This window comes from Nycticebus coucang, chromosome 9 (assembly GCF_027406575.1).
Source record: "Nycticebus coucang isolate mNycCou1 chromosome 9, mNycCou1.pri, whole genome shotgun sequence".
Classification (NCBI taxonomy): Eukaryota; Metazoa; Chordata; class Mammalia; order Primates; family Lorisidae; genus Nycticebus; species Nycticebus coucang.
In genome coordinates, this window is record NC_069788.1 from 26,720,947 (window position 1) to 26,738,848 (window position 17,902).

The 17,902-nt window shown below is 41.9% G+C and overlaps 1 protein-coding gene across 2 annotated transcripts in view; it reads left to right on the plus strand.

Annotated features, from left to right (window-relative positions):
* The window catches only part of GCLC (glutamate-cysteine ligase catalytic subunit), a 42,873-nt gene extending 34,245 nt beyond the window's left edge, over nucleotides 1-8,628 (plus strand). For both annotated transcript variants that reach the window (XM_053602174.1, XM_053602176.1), the window contains exons 9-16: nucleotides 154-292; nucleotides 724-836; nucleotides 1,970-2,062; nucleotides 2,372-2,476; nucleotides 6,362-6,443; nucleotides 6,535-6,638; nucleotides 6,714-6,834; nucleotides 7,799-8,628. In XM_053602174.1, coding sequence (XP_053458149.1) covers nucleotides 154-292; nucleotides 724-836; nucleotides 1,970-2,062; nucleotides 2,372-2,476; nucleotides 6,362-6,443; nucleotides 6,535-6,638; nucleotides 6,714-6,834; nucleotides 7,799-8,010 — 969 coding nt within the window. In that variant the 3' untranslated portion in view covers nucleotides 8,011-8,628. The remainder of the gene's footprint in view (nucleotides 1-153; nucleotides 293-723; nucleotides 837-1,969; nucleotides 2,063-2,371; nucleotides 2,477-6,361; nucleotides 6,444-6,534; nucleotides 6,639-6,713; nucleotides 6,835-7,798) is intronic.
* Nucleotides 8,629-17,902: the final 9,274 nt, after the last annotated feature.

Below are 17,902 nucleotides of genomic sequence, written 5' to 3' on the forward strand. Positions count from 1 at the left end.
TTTCTAGGGTTCACTTTTTTCAGTATCTTGTGTTGAGGTTTGTATATTATTGTTACATATAAAAATATGTAACATTTTATATAATTAGTTGGGGCATTAGTTGCTTTCCAGATCATTTTATATGGCATTTATTCATATTTTTTTAAATTTTAGCCACTGAAGAACAATAACTATAGAATTAGTAAATCCCGATATGACTCAATAGACAGCTACTTATCTAAGTGTGGCGAGAAGTACAATGACATCGATCTGACCATAGATAAAGAAATCTACGAACAGCTGTTGCAGGAAGGTGAGCTTCCATTCCGTTTTTCTAGGTTTGTTTGTACATCTTTAGTTCTTCAAAGCTCTTTTAAACTTTTTTGCTGACTCCTGGTCTGGTTTCTATTTTTAGTGTGAAGTCTCTAACTTTTCTTATGAGGCTGCTTGTTCCTAAAGTTTCAAGTTCCAAATACTTGTGAGATCTTCTTGACTTTTAGCCAAAGGAACTTACTTTGGAGGTCTGTACCTAGGTCCACACCAGTGCCCCCGCAGGCATTGTGTAAGTAGTGAATAAAACTCTGACACTTCCCCAGTGTTCTTAGGATAAAATCCTGGGCGAGGTGAAGATACTAAACAAACCAGCCATCTCCTAAGTGTCTACACACCCTTTCTTCAAACTTCCTAGATGTGGCGTGTTACCTCCTGCTGTGCAGTGAGTCCTCGTGTGATCTGTCTTTGCAGGCATCGACCATCTCCTGGCCCAGCATGTTGCTCATCTCTTTATCAGAGACCCACTGACTCTGTTTGAAGAGAAGATAAACCTGGATGATGCCAATGAGTCTGACCACTTTGAGGTATCACTCTGTCCTGAATGCCTTTCCTTCCATGAGCCAAGATAGAAGCAGTTTTCTGTACCTGTGAAGAATTGGTAACAGTAGAAATCTCATATGCCTTTCATTACCCAGTACAGTAAAGAACTAAGAAAAATTAAAAATCGGTTTAAAGTACTCTTACGGGCTCAGTGCCTGTAGCAAAGTCAGTTAGAGCGCCAGCCGCATACACCGTGGCTGATGGGTTCGAACCCAGCCTGGGCCTGCTAAACAACAATGACAACTGCAACAAAAGCTAGCCAGGCGTAGGGGCGGGCACCTGTAGTCCCAGCTACTTGGGAGGCTGAGGCAAGAGAATCACTTAAGCCCAAGAGTTGGAGGTTGCTGTGAGCTGTGATGCCACAGCACTCTACCGAGGGTGACATAATAAGACTGTCTCAAAGAATAAAATTAAATTAAAAAGTACTCTTATGATGCTTAACTGGTTATCTCTGATTCTAAATTTCCTTGTTCAATATTGTCTCTTGTTTGCCTAGCATAACACGAGCAGTTTTTTTCAGTGTCATATCACCTTATATGTAGATATTTACATGTATACCTTTCTAAATACAATCTAAAAATCTCAAAACAGGAGATCCTTCCAGGATTTCCATCAGCTTCCCAGGATGGTTGGAGCTAAGAAAGAACTGTCAGCATTTTAAGAAACAGCTGCCCTTCTCAGGCTCTGGGGTCACTGAAGCAGTAGCATTCGCAGGACCCGAGGGGAGCACAGAGGAAAGGAGACAACTGTAGTGTCCAGGATTCTAGGTCAGAAGTGTCCAGTGACTCTTGGAATGGCAGCCCGGCTACCAGAACTCTGAGTGGGCATAGAGGCCAGCCCTGTGGCTCTTCAAACACTGCCAGTTGGTGGGGTTAGACAGTAAGAATGGGGGTGAGGCTTGCAAGGACAGGATGTCTGACTTTTGATGAATACTTGCTGTTTTGTTTTCTTAAAAGATCACGTTCCAAGAAAGTTTTATTACACCTTTTTGTATTTGTAAGTTAAAGAGTATTTGGCATGGACCATAAATGGTCATCTTCTCTAACTAAATATCGAATCATCTTACTGTTTCCTTGGATCTGTGGAAATCTTGGTTTATTCTCTTTTTTCATTATAGAATATTCAATCCACAAATTGGCAAACAATGAGATTTAAGCCCCCTCCTCCAAACTCAGATATTGGCTGGAGAGTAGAATTCCGACCCATGGAGGTAAGACCTGGCTAGGCGTGAGCAGGAACTGACTCAGAAGCACTCTTCCACTGTTCGGCACCCTCTGGTACTCCTGTCAAAAGCCTCTTAAATTTGTTCTAAGGCAATACAAATCCAGTATGTATATATCAAAAGAAAGTCCAAAAGCAAAGGAGGGCTGGTTTCTGAGAACAGAGGTGGACAGAGGGCTTCCAGACCCAGAGGGGAGTTAGGAGAGGGCTTGGGAATGACGTGATTCCCAGAGGGGCCTGGGTCTGGGAGGAGCAGGTGTCATTGGTCCGTAACTTTTCTGGGCTTCTGCTTGTCTAGGTTCAGTTAACAGACTTTGAGAACTCCGCCTACGTGGTGTTTGTGGTGCTGCTCACCAGAGTGATCCTTTCGTACAAATTGGATTTTCTCATTCCGCTGTCAAAGGTGAGGATGTTTCATTGTAGTGACGGGTCAGATATCTGAAGATGCACTCCTTTATGTGTCTACTGTGTCACGTCAAATCTGACTTCACTTAAACTGTTTACACAAAGTGCTTCTCCTTCCCACTCTTATCTTTTTAACCATAACTTTATTTCTAGAGATTTTCTCTTGAAGATGATTGATGGCTAGAAGTAGTCCTACAAATTTATTTCATCCACCCCAAAATCTCATTTTGATTACAATATAAAAATCAGGATGGGAAAGGACAGTGTGACTCTGGGCTACAGGGAATGGTCTCAGTAGAACTGAATTTAAAATGTTTGTGAAGAACAGAGATGGCATTGAACTACCAGGAAAAACAAATCTGAGTTGATCAGCCCCAGCTCAACAAAGATAAAAGAGGAGCTTTTTGGAAGAAGTTTACCAGCAGAGCCTGGGAGCAACTCTAGACAATGAGGCAGGAAAGTTGAGGAAAGTGGGGGCCTTTGGCTCCTGGGCCTGTGGTCCTCTCGGCAGAGAATGAGTGGGAAAGGCGGCTAAGCAGGGCGAGGACTCTGCTGCAAGGGCTCCTGCTGGGATGTGAGGCCAGAGAGGAGGAGAGCAGCAGCTCTATCGCAGCAAACAGGGGATCAGGAATAATACTGCTCAGTCCCAGCATCTGTCCCCAGGATACCCAGCCATCTGACTCTCTCCAGCTTATGCCTGCCTGTTCTTCACCACCCAGGTTGAAGGTGACCCATAGAATTCTGTGTGCCCACATTGCCCTTCTGGGTACCTGCTGGGGAGACCAAATCCATCGAAGGGAGAGTCTCTGTAAACTACCAGTCAACACCTTTGTTTATAAATGAAAATACATGTAGATGTCTGAAAGGCAACAAAAAATTGAGGATAATTAATAGCCTTAAAAAGAAGGACCCAGTTGATCTGGCAGAGAGTATACTGACCTCAGTGATACATAGTTGATTCAAGAAACTGGAAAGAAATTGTAGATAAGGGTCACATACATAAAATAAGCATTATGGACCAACAAACATTTGAAGAAGTTCTTTAAAAAATGGTAGCTATACCTTTAAATCTCCAGTGTACCGTGTGCACTCAGTAGAGCAAATGTTGAAGATCCAAGTTAGTGACTTAGGAGAGCAAATTAAGGTTCATCCCAGCAGGATAGTGAAGAAATGGAAACTATAGAAAGACTGAAGAATGCAGAATTGCTCGGGAAAGTTCAGCATTTATGTAATTTAGAAGAAAACAAATTCTGTATCGAGAGATGTGAAAGAAATATCAGAATTTTCCCTAAATATTAACATAAGGGTTCATGTATAAGGGTGAAGCAGAAATGCTTAAAGAAAAATCTAGGCATTTCTGAAGCTCAGAGAAAACTGTCTAGATAGGAGAGAAAATTAGGATTTCAGCAAAGTGCGGGAGTGGGGAGCCCAGAGTAGCACATTTTCAACATTTAAGTGTTAGATTGGAAAAAAGCCTTCAGAATCTGAAAGGTGAAGAATTATAACTCTATGGTTCTTTTTCCAGCCAAGTTATTCGTTAAATTCCAGGTGATTCTAACAAAACTTTATAGATCAGATTAGCACTGAAAGTATGCTGAAGTCTTTACTAGAATGTTAGTGCCAGACTATTTGATCTACTTTAACAAAAATACCCATCAACAGAGTAGCTTACAAACAGTGGAAATTGATGCTCACCCTTCTAAAGGCTGGAAGTCCAACGTGGAGGCATTGGCAGAGTCAGCGTCTGGTGAGAGCCCAGTCTATAGTTCGCAGGCGGTGCCACCTCCCTGCATCCTCATGGGGTGGACGGGCCCAGCTGGCACTCTAGGTTCTTTTATGAGAGCTCGAATTCCATTCATGAGGCTTCATGACCTAGTCACCTTCCAAAGGCCCCACCCGTAATAACCTTTTAAAAGGCTAACAGCAATGACATAGTAATATCAGAGAAAGTACACTGACATTAGAAAGTATACAATGGGATAGGGAAAGCAATTTTATATATTCTAAGACGATGATAGAGCCACCATTCCGTTTGTACCATAAACTGTAGCAGCACTTCTTGGAATCATGAAGAATTTAAGGTGTTAGGTAAGATACATAGCTTCCGTGTGAGGGAGGATGCATAAATCCCTTGTCCTGCTTACTGGCGTACAGTTTTTGACAAGTTATTCACCACTCTTTCAGTATCTGTTTCCACATGCAGATGGGTATAGGTGGTACGCTGTTGTGAGCCCATGTGGGATTAATAGGCAGACCTTAGAGTACCTTGCTTGTTACTCAAAAGCCAACAGGTGGAATCATCAAAGGATTTGGGGGGTGGGCGGGGGGACAGTGTCTCAAGCTGTCACCCTAAGTAGAGTGCTATGGTGTCACAGCTCACAGCAACCTCAAACTCTTGGGCTTAAGCCATTCTCTTGCCTCAACCTCCCAAGTAGCTGGGACTACAGGCGCCCGCCACAACGCCCGGCTACTTTTTGGTTGTAGTTGTCGCCCGGGCTGGATTCAAACCTGCCAGCTCTGGTGTATGTGGCTGGCGCCCTAGCTACTGAGCTACAGGCACCGAGCCCATGAAAGGATTTTTGAGAAAAGCCACTGAAGAATTAAATGACATGGTTAAGTAAGTGTATTTGTATAGCCTGTATCACGTATCTCATGCCAGCAGACATATTCTTTCAAATGCCTTGAGAAAGATTTACAAAATTTAAGGGAAATTTTTACAGGATATGTTCCTGTCCAAGTTTAATAAAAAGATACTCCAGAGCAGTTGTTCTCAACCTTCCTAATGCCGCGATGTATTTTCATTGTTACAAAGGGGTCGCAACCCACAGGTTGAAAACCACTGCTCTAGAGAAATTTAACTATTAGAAATTTAATAGCCGGGCGTTGTGGCGGGCACCTGTAGTCCCAGCTACTCGGGAGGCTGAGGCAAGAGAATCGCTTAAGCCCAGGAGTTGGAGGTTGCTGTGAGCTGTGTGAGGCCACGGCACTCTACCGAGGGCCATAAAGTGAGACTCTGTCTCTACAAAAAAAAAAAAAGAAAAGAAAAGAAATTTAAAATGTCTTTCACAATGGGTTTTACATGAATCAAAACTAGAATTACAAATTATATAGGAGAATGAATGGCAGTGGAATGTTGGCAGAACTAGTCTTTAAGGAAAAGATCATAGCTTTAAATGTCTTAACAAGAAAATTGAAAATAAACCTAAGCAATCTATAGAATGAAAGTAAAATATACTTTTAAAAAGGAATTCATAAAAGCAGAAATTAAAATGAAGCCAGTAGTCTTTATGAACTTTTGTCGAGACTAAGAATAAATCAAAATATATTGTTCGAATGAAAACAGATGTTCACAGCCATAAGAATTTTACTTAAATATTACTTAAATATGTTCCTAGAAGTATGGAGATTATTCAGAAGGTCCTATATGTCTTTAAAAAAAAAATGAAGCAATAACAATAGGGTTCCCCCCATAATAAGTATGGGAAGATACTAAGTACAAAAGATTTTGTATTGTCCGTCCCGCTTCAAAGTGGCTCTCTAACTTATGGGTATTTCATATACAGTATTGAGATTCCTCCTAAGATTTCATTATACAAAATAAGGGGTTACTACTAAAAAGTTTTAAAAGTTCCACTTTGAGGGTCTTAAAAAGTCATTGGAGAAATGGAGAATTTACCCACAAAACAGTTTGTGAATAAAGCATCACTGCCCCGAGCTGCCAGGTAGGCAAGCAGCAGTGACCCTCTGCCCCTGGAGGGCTGTCTCCTTATTCTAGACTTGACAACCTGCCGACTTCCCCTTCACTGAAGTCAGGAGGCAAAGCCCCAGTGGCCCGAGGGATGGAGAACATTTGGACTTAGTCACGATTCTTTCTCTCCCTTAGGTTGATGAAAACATGAAAGTAGCACAGAAACGAGATGCTGTCTTGCGGGGAATGTTTTATTTCAGGAAAGATATTTGCAAAGGTATTACATTCTTTTAGATTTCTAGGACCAGTGAATGCTGCAACAAGTGGCTAAATCCCCCCTGCCTTCCCCCCCCAACCCCCCTCCGCAGGTGGCAACGCCGTGGTGGACGGGTGTGGCAAGGCCCAGAACAGCACAGAGCCCGCCGTGGAGGAGTATGCCCTCATGAGCATAGACACCATCATCAACGGGAAGGTAGGCGCCCTGCCCACAGCCTCTCTCTGTGCCCGCCGCCCGGCTGGGCCTTCACACCATGTCTGCCTCTCGTAGGAAGGCGTGTTTCCCGGACTGATCCCAATTCTCAACTCCTACCTTGAAAACATGGAAGTGGACGTGGACACCAGATGCAGCATCCTGAACTACCTGAAGCTGATTAAGAAGAGAGCATCTGGTAGGACAGCCTTTCCTTGATCACCCAGCGTGGGCAGAACCTCACACGCTGGCAGCATTCAGCTTCCTAGAGTAATCTTCTAAAGCACTTCTAACGCAGCACACCGTATTTTGTCCGTGTAACATTTCTATAATTGGATACAGCTTACAATCTTTGATTGTCGCGGTTTGGATTAGCAGTGCTTTTTATTCTTACTAGCTCATAAAATAGAGATGCATCTTAAAACCGATGACATCTTAGATGAAGTAGGGTATCTGGATTGCCTGTTTGTTGTTTCTGTCCAAACGTGTTCATTGTTTCATTGTGGACCAGTTTATGCTTCAACAAGGAATAAAGGAACCCTGCAGGGTAAGCTGCGCGGCTGGAATGTCCGGTTCCTCAGCCTACCTGCACACACCCAGCCTCCTCAGAGTCCCCTCTCTGGGTTAGCTGTGTTACTTCACAGTACGCAGTGCAAGGGAGCCATCAGCTGTTAATAAAAGCAGCAATAATAGTGGTAGGCACAAAGGGTAGCTATAGGTCACCAGTGTCCCTCATTCACTCTACTTTCTGTTCTCTATTCTCTCCACTTCTCTGATCCAAGATCACTCGAGGGACCCTACAGTCCTCTGAGGCAGTCTCATGACACCGGCGTATGTAGGCCTAGCCTTCTGGCCAATGGGAGGACACATGCTCTTGTACACATGTGCTGGCTCCTGTCCCCTAGGAGCTGGCAGTGTCGGCATATGGGTGGCATCCAACAGGTACCACAGAAACTGGATGTGTGTGTTCTCATTGCCTGCCTGCAGCCTAAATTCTTCCCAGGAGTTCTTTAGACACTGAAAGATACATCACCACCCCCTGCCATGTGGCTACAGTAAAAGGTCATATTGATTTCTCTTAATGCTGGCTGTTGAATGTCAACTTTAATAAAAAAAAAAAAAAATTCTATTACCCTAAAAATTTTATTATTTATTTTTTTTAGGAGAACTAATGACAGTTGCCAGGTGGATGAGAGAGTTTATCGCAAACCATCCTGACTACAAGCAAGACAGTGTAATAACTGATGAAATGAATTATAGCCTTATTTCAAAGTGTAACCAAATTGCAAATGAGTTATGTGAATGCCCAGAGTTACTTGGATCAGCATTTAGGAAAGTAAAATATAGTGGAAGTAAAACTGACTCTTCCAACTAGACATTCTGGTAAAGGAAAAATACGTTACTGTTGACAAACTGGCTGCAGTGCCACGCCCCTCGCCTGTGTGTGTGGTATGAAGACCCAAATAGAACTGCACTGTCTCCTGGGCCGCTGAGCCGGGAATTGACGTAGAGGCTTACTTCAGTCGGTAAATCTAGAGTTTATACAGTACATGTACATAGTAAAGTATTTTTTGATTAACAATGTATTTTAATAACATATCTAAAGTCATTGTGAACTGGCTTGTACATTTTTTAATTCTTACTCTGGAGCAACTACTGCCTAAGTAGTTTTGTAGATGCACTGGTGATTGTACAATACCTGCTTTCCAGAGGTTAAAATGTTTACTGTAAATTTTTGTTCCTCTAAAGACTACCTGGGACCTGATTTACCGAAATTTTTCACTTCACTTTAAAAATGCTTTCTCTTGTTAACTTTCTTCGAGTCATCTCCTTTGTTGGGTCCACAGAATCACTTAAATCCATTGAAGTGCTTCAAGAGTAATCTTGGGTCTCTGGGGCCTTATCTGTGATGTTTCATTTGCAATTGGAATAACTAATCACTTGGTCACCTTGCCCTAAGCTATCATACTTGAATAAAACCCATGGAACTCTGCTGACTGTTTATAAAAGGAACTTTCCTTGTTTAAATTTGCTGATTCAGGCATTAAGCTTAACAACTAATTGTTAACAATGGGAGACAGCTCTGTAGGAAGAAAGACTGTTGCCCAGAATTGACATGTAATGGTTACTGGGGATGACTTTTTTCCTTCCTGTACATACCAAGAGTATTGACAAAATGGCATTAGAGCTTCCGTTGTGGCCTGTTATTCTGATTGCTGCTATCTACTTGAATTTTCAAATCGAATGCATTTGCTTTATTTTGTTACTGTCTCTAGTTTTCAGTAAGTATGTTGATAGACTTTCTTCTAAAAGCCATTCACTCCAGTTTTACCTGGGGAATATCCTATATACTGCTTACCTTCTCTATAAAGCTCATCAATCATGAAATGCACTAAGTTTTGTGAATCAGGACCCTAAATGTTTAATTGTAAATAATTTAAGTTTCAGATAATTGTTACGGCTTTGTGTTGAAGTTCTGGTTTTTCAATTTGTTATAAGTCTTATTTCTGAAATAACGATATATTATAGATTATGCATACCTTTATAGGCATAAATATTTAAACTGTAATGCTAACTTTAAGAGATTGCAATAAAGTTGCTTCAGCTAAACCTGTTTAAATACTAGGGTTTGTTCTATATTTCATACATGTATTTTGGAGGATTAAAGAATGCCTGTTTATTTGCAATTTGCTTGTATAAATCAGGTTGTAAAAAGGCAGATAAACTAAAATGTTGTATGAGGAAATAAAAGGATGGAATTAGCATTCAGAAAATTCTTGCTTATTTGTGTGTGTATTCTACAGCTAAATGAAAATGTAGAGTTTGGGCTTTTCCTAACTAGTCCAGATGCCATGAAATTATTTCAGCGTCATGGTGATCCTCAGGTCTTTCCAAAGTTTAGTGAGAAACAGATGCCTACTCTCTATTAGTAGCTGTCAACCCCTTTGGGGAAAAGAAGGGGGTCTTATTCTGGCTTGGTGAGTCTGGGGTGGGACCTGCATTTCTGACAAGCTCCCCAGTAACTGCTGGTCTGCTGGCCACATAAATGACAAGGACTTCAGTCACTTTCTCTACCTAAATTTTAGACAAATTAATTTTGCCTTAAATAACACTTGTCTTGAATTCTACTGTGATGTGTCTAGATTTACTAAAAATCAGGTAATAATACTCTTTCTCCAGAACAGAAAGTAAGCTGCACAACTTTTCATGAGCTTTACCATCTGAACACAGCTGAGAATTTGGGGTTTGGGGAACAGAACTATAAAACATTGAAGTTAAGCAAAAACTGCTTTCTCCTTGGTAGAAATACCTGTGGCCAGGACCAGACTTGCAGACCCTCACTGGGATACAACTGAGTGTTCTGTAACTTGCTTTTAACTTAGTCTGGTTTCCTGCCCCTCCAGTCTCCTGCATGAATACAAGGCTTCTTTCTGGTCCCAGGATGCCTTTTCCACTTGGGCTGGCCCATCTCTAAGGCTGGGTGTGAGTCTTGAGCTTGCCTTGGCCTTCTCCTCATTAAGAAAAAAATATTTTTATACTTTACAAGAAATAAAGCTCTCCTTCCCTCAAAGGGTTTATAGCTGCAGTGGCCATTCTGGCAGGTGAAACCCTGCTGCTGGCCCTGAGCCAGAAACACATGCCTCCAAGAAGAGGGACAAAGGGAACAAGATGATACCAAGCAGGGTGGCTAAATATACTTTGTAGAGGACACCAAGAGCCAGACGACCTCTGAGCAAGATGATTTGCAGCTGCAGGGCGGACCCTTGGGCAATTCGTCCACACTGCTCCTTGTGGAGAAAGAGCCCAAGCCCGTGGCCATCCTTAGGCACACTTCATTGTCTAACACTCCCCTCACCTGTCTTGTGCTGTCTCAATAAAAGGCTACTGCAGAGGTTGCTCAGGGCTATCCTGCAAACTTGTACTTCTAATCCGCATCCCACCTGGTTCCTTCCTGCTGCGATCGAGACCAGTGTCATAGGGGCCACAGGGGCTGTGACATCTGGTGTAGTTGGCAGGATCCAGCAGGACACCAGGGACGTGGACCAAAGGGGAAAGTGACGCTCGGAAGTAAGTGAGGCCTTTTGTAGACAGTGGGAGAAAATCCAAAGGGAAACTCCACTCAGGGCAAGTGGGACCTTTGGCCAATCTAGAATCTAGGGAACCTCGCTGGGAATAAGTGAGGTCTTTATAGATAAGTAAAGACATTTAGAGAAAACAATGGGTAACTTCCTATTTGGGGAGTCGTGAGAATTAGAAACTGAGGAAGAAAGGGATGTTCAAGCAGAATTTGAAAGTGAGAACAGTGAGGTTCAGAGGAAAGCTGGACCTAAGGCCAACTGGGAATCAACAGTATATGATACAGACACAAATAAGCAAGGAGTTACCTCTATGGCGATTATGGCTGCTCAGATCAGACAATTGGAAGACCGGGTAAATAGTCTCACCGTCAGAAATGCCAACTTAGAGCACCCAATATTGCCCTCAGCACCTCCCTATGTAGATGAACTGCCTATGACTTGTTATAAAGGCTGTGTTAGAAGGGTGTAAAACCAATGACTTTGGGAAGACACTTTTGGGGCTTTATCCAGTTACGGTCACTGATATTCCTCCCAATCCGCAACACCCTCAAGGGGGCCAACGTTTTGATCACCATATGATCACCTTTGCGGTTATGAAAGATTTGAAACAGGCCGTAGCACAGTATGGTTTGCAATCCCCGTTTTCTAGAGGTCAGTTACGGGGGCTTGCACAAGAGCAGAGGCTCATTCCTTATGACTGGGACGTGATAGCCAGAACTGTTCTTGAGTCTGGACAGTATTTACAGTTCAAAACCTGGTGGAAGGAGGAGGCTGACCTGATGAGTCGCCAAAACCAGAAAGGAGGAATCCCTATAACATCAGAACAGCTCACAGGTTCTGGTCAGTGGCTGGGGATTTCCAATCCACTTCAGTATGATGACACAGCCATAGTCCAGACAAGGCTGTGTTGTCTTAGGGCCTGGGAAAATGTTCAGGCTCCTGGAGATATCTCTAAATCTTTTATTAAGATAATGCAGTCGGGGAATGAACACTATACTGACTTTCTAGCCTGACTAAAAACTGCAGTCGATAAGGCTGTTCCCAGCGGAGCTCAGAGACATGCTGTTCCAAACTTTAGCATTTGAGAATGCTAACTCTGAGTGTCAAAAGGCCTTGCGACCTTTGAGACCACAAAATGCTTCTTTAGAGGAATATATACAGGCATGTGCTGATATAGGAACGGAATTCCACAAGGCTAATTTGCTTGCTGCGCTTTAAAAGAAGGGGTCAGTCCATACCGTCCTCAATGTCATAACTGCAGAAAATGGGGACATAGGAGAAAAGAGTGTTGGAAAGGGAAGACCTATACAAAAAAACAATGAACGAAAGACTTACAGCAAATGGAAGTAAGTCTTGGATTGTGTCCCAGGTGTAAGAAAGCACCCCATTGGGTGAGGGAGTGCCGCTCTCAGTTTGAACAGGCAAAGAATACGGGTCTGAGAATGTACTCATTCACCAGCAACTTCACTCTGTTCAGTCTCTTACATGCCACCTCAGGCAGTGTTGCTTTGGACTTGCTGGCAAATGATAATGTCCTTTTGCTTCCCAGCATGGGAGCAGAAGAATTGAAAACAGGAGTGTGTGGTCCTCTGCCCCCAGGTACTGTTGGATTATTGCTGGGGAAAAGTGAGTTAGCAACTCAGGGAATGTTCGTCCACACGGGTGTTACTGATGGCAATTACTTAGGGGAAATACAGATCATGATCTCAGTAAACCAACCAACTCAAATTTTGACCGGATTTGCTCAATTGCTACTCTTGCCGTGCATTAAGTTACAAGGTACTGGGGGAAAACGTAGTGGTGAGCCTGGTAACATGGGTCATATTTTCTGGCAAACATCTGTTGATAAGGATAGGCCTCAATTGACTCTTACTCTGAAGGATAAAACCTTTACTGGCCTGTTGGACACGGGCGCCGATGTTTCGGTTATGGCTCTAAATCAGTGGCCCAGGGAATGGCCGAAACAAGTTGTTGATATTACTTTTGTTGGCATCGGAACTCTAGATTCAATCTTTCAGACTATTTTGTCTTTGACCTGCTTAGGGCTGGATAAGCAGAACGCTCAAATCGGACCATATATAGCCAACATTGCTATTAACTTATGGGGTCGTGATTTGCTCCAGCAATGGAACGCTGTGATAACCATTCCATCCCCTCATGTTAACTACTTGCAAATGTCAGATTTAGCATAGAGGCCACTGCCCCGAAATATGCTCTCAGGTTATCCTGGAGGAGTAGTCATCCAGTGTGGGTGGAGCAGTGGCCCTTAACTATGGAACAACTGGATGCTTTAAAATTAGTAGTACAGAAACAGTTGGAGAAAGGACATATCAAACCATCTTCCAGCCCTTGGAATTCCCTTGTCTTTTTGATAAGAAAGAAATCAGGCAACTGGAGAATGCTCACTGACCTTCCCAAAGTTAACAAAACTATTATACCCAAATGACCCCTACAGTTAGGCCTTCCTTTACTCTCTATGATTCCTTCCAATTGGTATCTGTATGTTATTGACTTAAAGGATTGTTTTTTTTACCATATACCTGCATCCTGAAGACCAACCACATTTTGCTTTTTCTGTTCCTTTATAATCAGCAGAAGCTTCCCAAGCATTACCAGTGGAAGGTTCTGCCACAAGGTATGTTGACTAGTCCTACTGTGTCAACAGTTTGTCGATTGACCATTACAGATTCTTAGAAGGAGATACCCTACAGCATACATTATTCATTATATGGATGACATCTTATTAGCACACCAGAGTTTGACGGTTTTACAGGAAATGTTTGAACAAGTTGTATGTATATTAAAGTCTTATGGTCTTCAAATTGCTTCAGAAAAGGTGCAAACCACAGCTCCTTATAATTATTTAGGATATAAATTAACTCAAACTCAAATTCTTCCACAACATGTTCAACTCAGATTGGATTCTCTGTCTACTTTAAATGACTTTCAAAAGCTATTAGGTCATATTAATTGGTTATGTCCTATTTTAGGAATTCCAACCTATGCTTTGTCTAATCTTTTCAAAATTCTGGAAGGACCTGCGGACTTAAATAGCCCTGGTTCACTCACTCCGGAAGCCAAGGAAGAACTGCAACTAATTGAAAGGAAGTTTGCATCAAAAGAATTAGATAGGGTTGATGTCAGATTTCTAATTCGGCTGATAATCATAGCCCCTAGTCACTCCCCAACGGAGTTATTTATCAAGTAGTTACTCTTTTAGAAGTTCCTTCCTAACAGAACTACACAAAAATTACAACAATACTTAGATAAAATTTGTGAATTGGTTGCTAAGGGTAGAAATAGAATTTGCCAACTTACAGGTTATGATCCTTATTCTATTGTTGTTCCTTTCACAGAAAAGTAAATACAACTCAATTTTCAATTATCAATATTGTGGCAAATTGCTTTTGCATCCTATACAGGCTCAATTACTAATGAATATCCTAAAAGATTTCAGTTTTTAAAGCTTACTTCTTGGATTCTCCCTTATGTTGTAAGAGACTCTCCAATATCGGATGCTATTATCTTTTATACAGATGCCAGCAAGCATGGTAAAGTTGGATGTCCAAATAGTAATACTTTCAAAGTTGTTCAAAGTCCTTATACCTTGGTTCAAAAAAATGAAATATATGGTATTTTTATTCAAGACTTTCCTTGTGCAATAAATGTGGTTACGGACTCTCAGCATGCCTGCATAGCTATTAGAAAGATAGAAACAGCAACCATCACTTCCACTGATGAGATTTCTTCTCTCTTTAGATCTATTCAGGCACTTACAAGGCATCGTACTCACCCTATCTACATAACTCATGTCAGAGCACACACCATACTACCGGGTCCAATGACCTCATTAAATGCAAAAATAGATCAGGCCCTTGGTACTGTTCAAAAAGCTTCTACCTTTCACTCTTACACACATGCTAATGCAAAAATGCTCTGTAAGAAATTTCAACTTACAAGAACTCAGTCTCAACAGGTTCTTTCTAACTGCCCTTCTTGTTCTAGGATACGCTTACCTCCCTTTCTGGAGGGAACCAACCCTAGAGGAGAAGCAGAAAATCAGATATGGCAGATGGATGTGACCATTGTGTCATCCTTTGGTAGACTGAAACATGTTCATCATTCTATAGGTACTTTCTCTCATTTCTCTTGGGCTGCTGCTTTACCGGGAGAAATGACTCAGCATGCCATTCAGCATTTGTTAGAGTGCTTTAATATTACAGGTCTCCCTAAATCTATTAAAACTGATAGTGCACCTTCTTATTCTACTCACAAATTAAATATCTTTATCTTTTTGGAATATTCACTTATCTTATAGCATTCCTTACAGTTCTCAAGGACAAGCCATTATTGAACGACATCATAAAACATTGAAAGATATGTTAGATAAACAGAGAGGGGGAGAGGATATCCTCGCTTTGGATAATAGTCCTAAGTATATGCTCACTAGAGCTCCTTTCACTCTCAATTTTCTGAATCTCAGCAACGATGGAAAGACAGCTGCAGAAGGCCATTGGACATCTCTCATTCATCCACCATCCTCTCCAATACAACAACCTATTGTTTATAGAAAACCTGACATGTCAGAGTGGAAGCCTGGTTATGTACTGCATCGGGGTCAAGGTTTTGCCCATATTATTACAGAACACCAAGAGAAGCAGTGGTTACCAGCCCGCTGGATTAAGCCTCGACAGAAGCAGGAAGCCTTGCCAGCACCTTAACAAATTTGTTTTCACTAACTTTTCTTTTATTCACAGGATTTTTGGAGGCTAGGTAATTTCATAATAGAGAAACCCTGGATCAATCTCCTCTGTGGAAACTCTAGCTGCCTCTCCCATATCACCGTCCATCTTCAGCAGGAAGCAGTTAAGGGTGGTCAGCATCCCATTTCCCTAAGAGGCAGTTGGAGCTTCTATGCAGAGTGGGAAGATACAGGATTTCATTATTTGGGGCTGAATAACAAGCCCCAGGTAAGCTTAGTATACATCTTCTAAACCAAGGGTCCTCAAACTACGGCCGATGGGCAACATGCAGCCCGCTGAGGACATTTATCCAGCCCATGGGGTGTTTTTGCCACAGCTGCCTGTCCTGCTTAGTAGCTGGCTTGTCCCAGGCTGCAGTGCATGTGTGTGGAATGTGCACCAACTCTCCAATTCCGTTCCTTCTCTCTGTCTCTCCCCTCCGGGTGTTATTGCCATCCTGCTTAGCAACCCACTGTCCGGGCCACAGTGCACATGTGTGGAATGTGCCCCACACTCTCCAGTTTGCATCAGCATTTGCAAAACTCCGCAAAAAACCTTTCCTATTTTTCCTTGGCACTTGACGAAAGTAATGATGTTCGTGATTCTGCACAACTTCTAATTTTTATTCCTGGTACAAATGACTATTTCAAAGTCACAGAAGAGCTTGCTGCACTGCAAAGCATCAAAGGAACAACTACAGGAGAGGATATTTATGAAAAGGTTTGCCAAACCGTGAATAGTTTGGAGCTGGACTGGACAAAACTAGCCAGTGTGACAACTGATGGTGCTCCTAGCATGGTGGGGTCTAAGAAAGGAGTAATGGCTCGCATTAACCAAGAGATGGACAAACATAACCATTCTCATGCAATAGCCATACACTGCCTCATCCACCAACAAGCACTGTGTAGTAAATCACTGATGTGGGACTCTTTTATGAAAACTGTGGTATCTTGTGTTAACTTCATTAGAGGTAATACACTAAACCACACACAATTTCAGGAATTTATGTCTGAGCTAAATGTTGCCTGTGAAGATGTTCCGTACCACACAGAAGTCCATTGGCTGAGTCAAGGGAGAATTTCGAAACATTTCTATGACCTACTTCCACAGATTACAGCTTTTCTGCTGTCAAAAAACAAGTACCAGAGCTCAATGATGCAGAATGGAAATGGTACCTTGCCTTTCTGATAGATGTAACAGAGCTACTCAACAATTTCAATGTGCAACTTCAAGGAAAGGGAAAGCTCATCTGTGATATGCAATCACATGTGAAAGCATTTGAAGTAAAATTAGGCCTCCTCATCAAACAAGTGAAGGAGGAAAATTTCTGCCATCTGCCCACAACTCAAAATCTGTTAGTGGAAAATCCATTGGTTGCATTCTCAAATAAAATGTGTGGATTCACTGGAAAAGTTGCAAAAGGAGTTCCAATTTAGATTTAAAAAGCTTCATCTCCATGCACAGGACATACAGCTTTTCCGTAACCCATTTTCTATTGACATTGAAAATGTGGATACGATTTACCAAATGGAACTGGCTGAACTGCAGAATTGTGACTGTCTGAAAGATGCATTCAAGTCAAGCAGCCTTCCTAATTTCTATGCATCTCTCCCCTCTGAGACATATTCTAATCTCAGGAATCATGCATTCAAAATGGCAACCATCTTTGGTAGCACTTATGTCTGTGAACAGACTTTTTCCAGAATGAAACATCTGAAATCTCCAGCCAGATCTAGACTAACGGATGGACACTTGCATCACTTGTTACGACTAGCAGTGACAAATGTGGAACCGAACATTGATCATCTCATTAGCCAAAAGCAGGCCCGTAGTTCCCATTGAAATACTGGTAAGTTTGTTGATTTAACTTTACTTGTTCTTCATTTTAAATATTGTATTTGTTCCCATTTTTTTTTTTTTACTTCAAAATAAGATATGTGCAGTGTGCATAGGAATTTGTTTATAGTTTTTTTTTAAACTATAGTCCAGCCCTCCAGTGGTCTGAGGGACAGTGAACTGGCCCCCTGTTTAAAAAGTTTGAGGACCGCTGTTCTAAACCTTTGAAGAGTATGACAACAAAGACCTCGAACAGTAGGCTTTAAAGTAATGGTCATACTGGAATCGGCTAAGGTAAGAGAATTTCACTTGTTGGATTTACATTTGTTCCAGTTGGGCACCTGATCTTTACTTAAAGTTATACTGCTCTTTGGAAAGGGTCTGAGTTCAGTACAGCCCTTTCCCCACCTAATGTAACCTCGGGTGGTGGTTAATACTTACCATGGAAGCGTCAGTAGGACCTATGGGTCAGCCCGTAGCACGTGATTAGCACAAAGGGGACATGTTTTCCCGTATGCCTAGTTTGGCTAAAATAGTTTCCCTTATGCTGGGATTAGTTCCATTGGTGTAATTCTGTGTTATACTTATATGCCCTTTTGTTTCTTTTAGC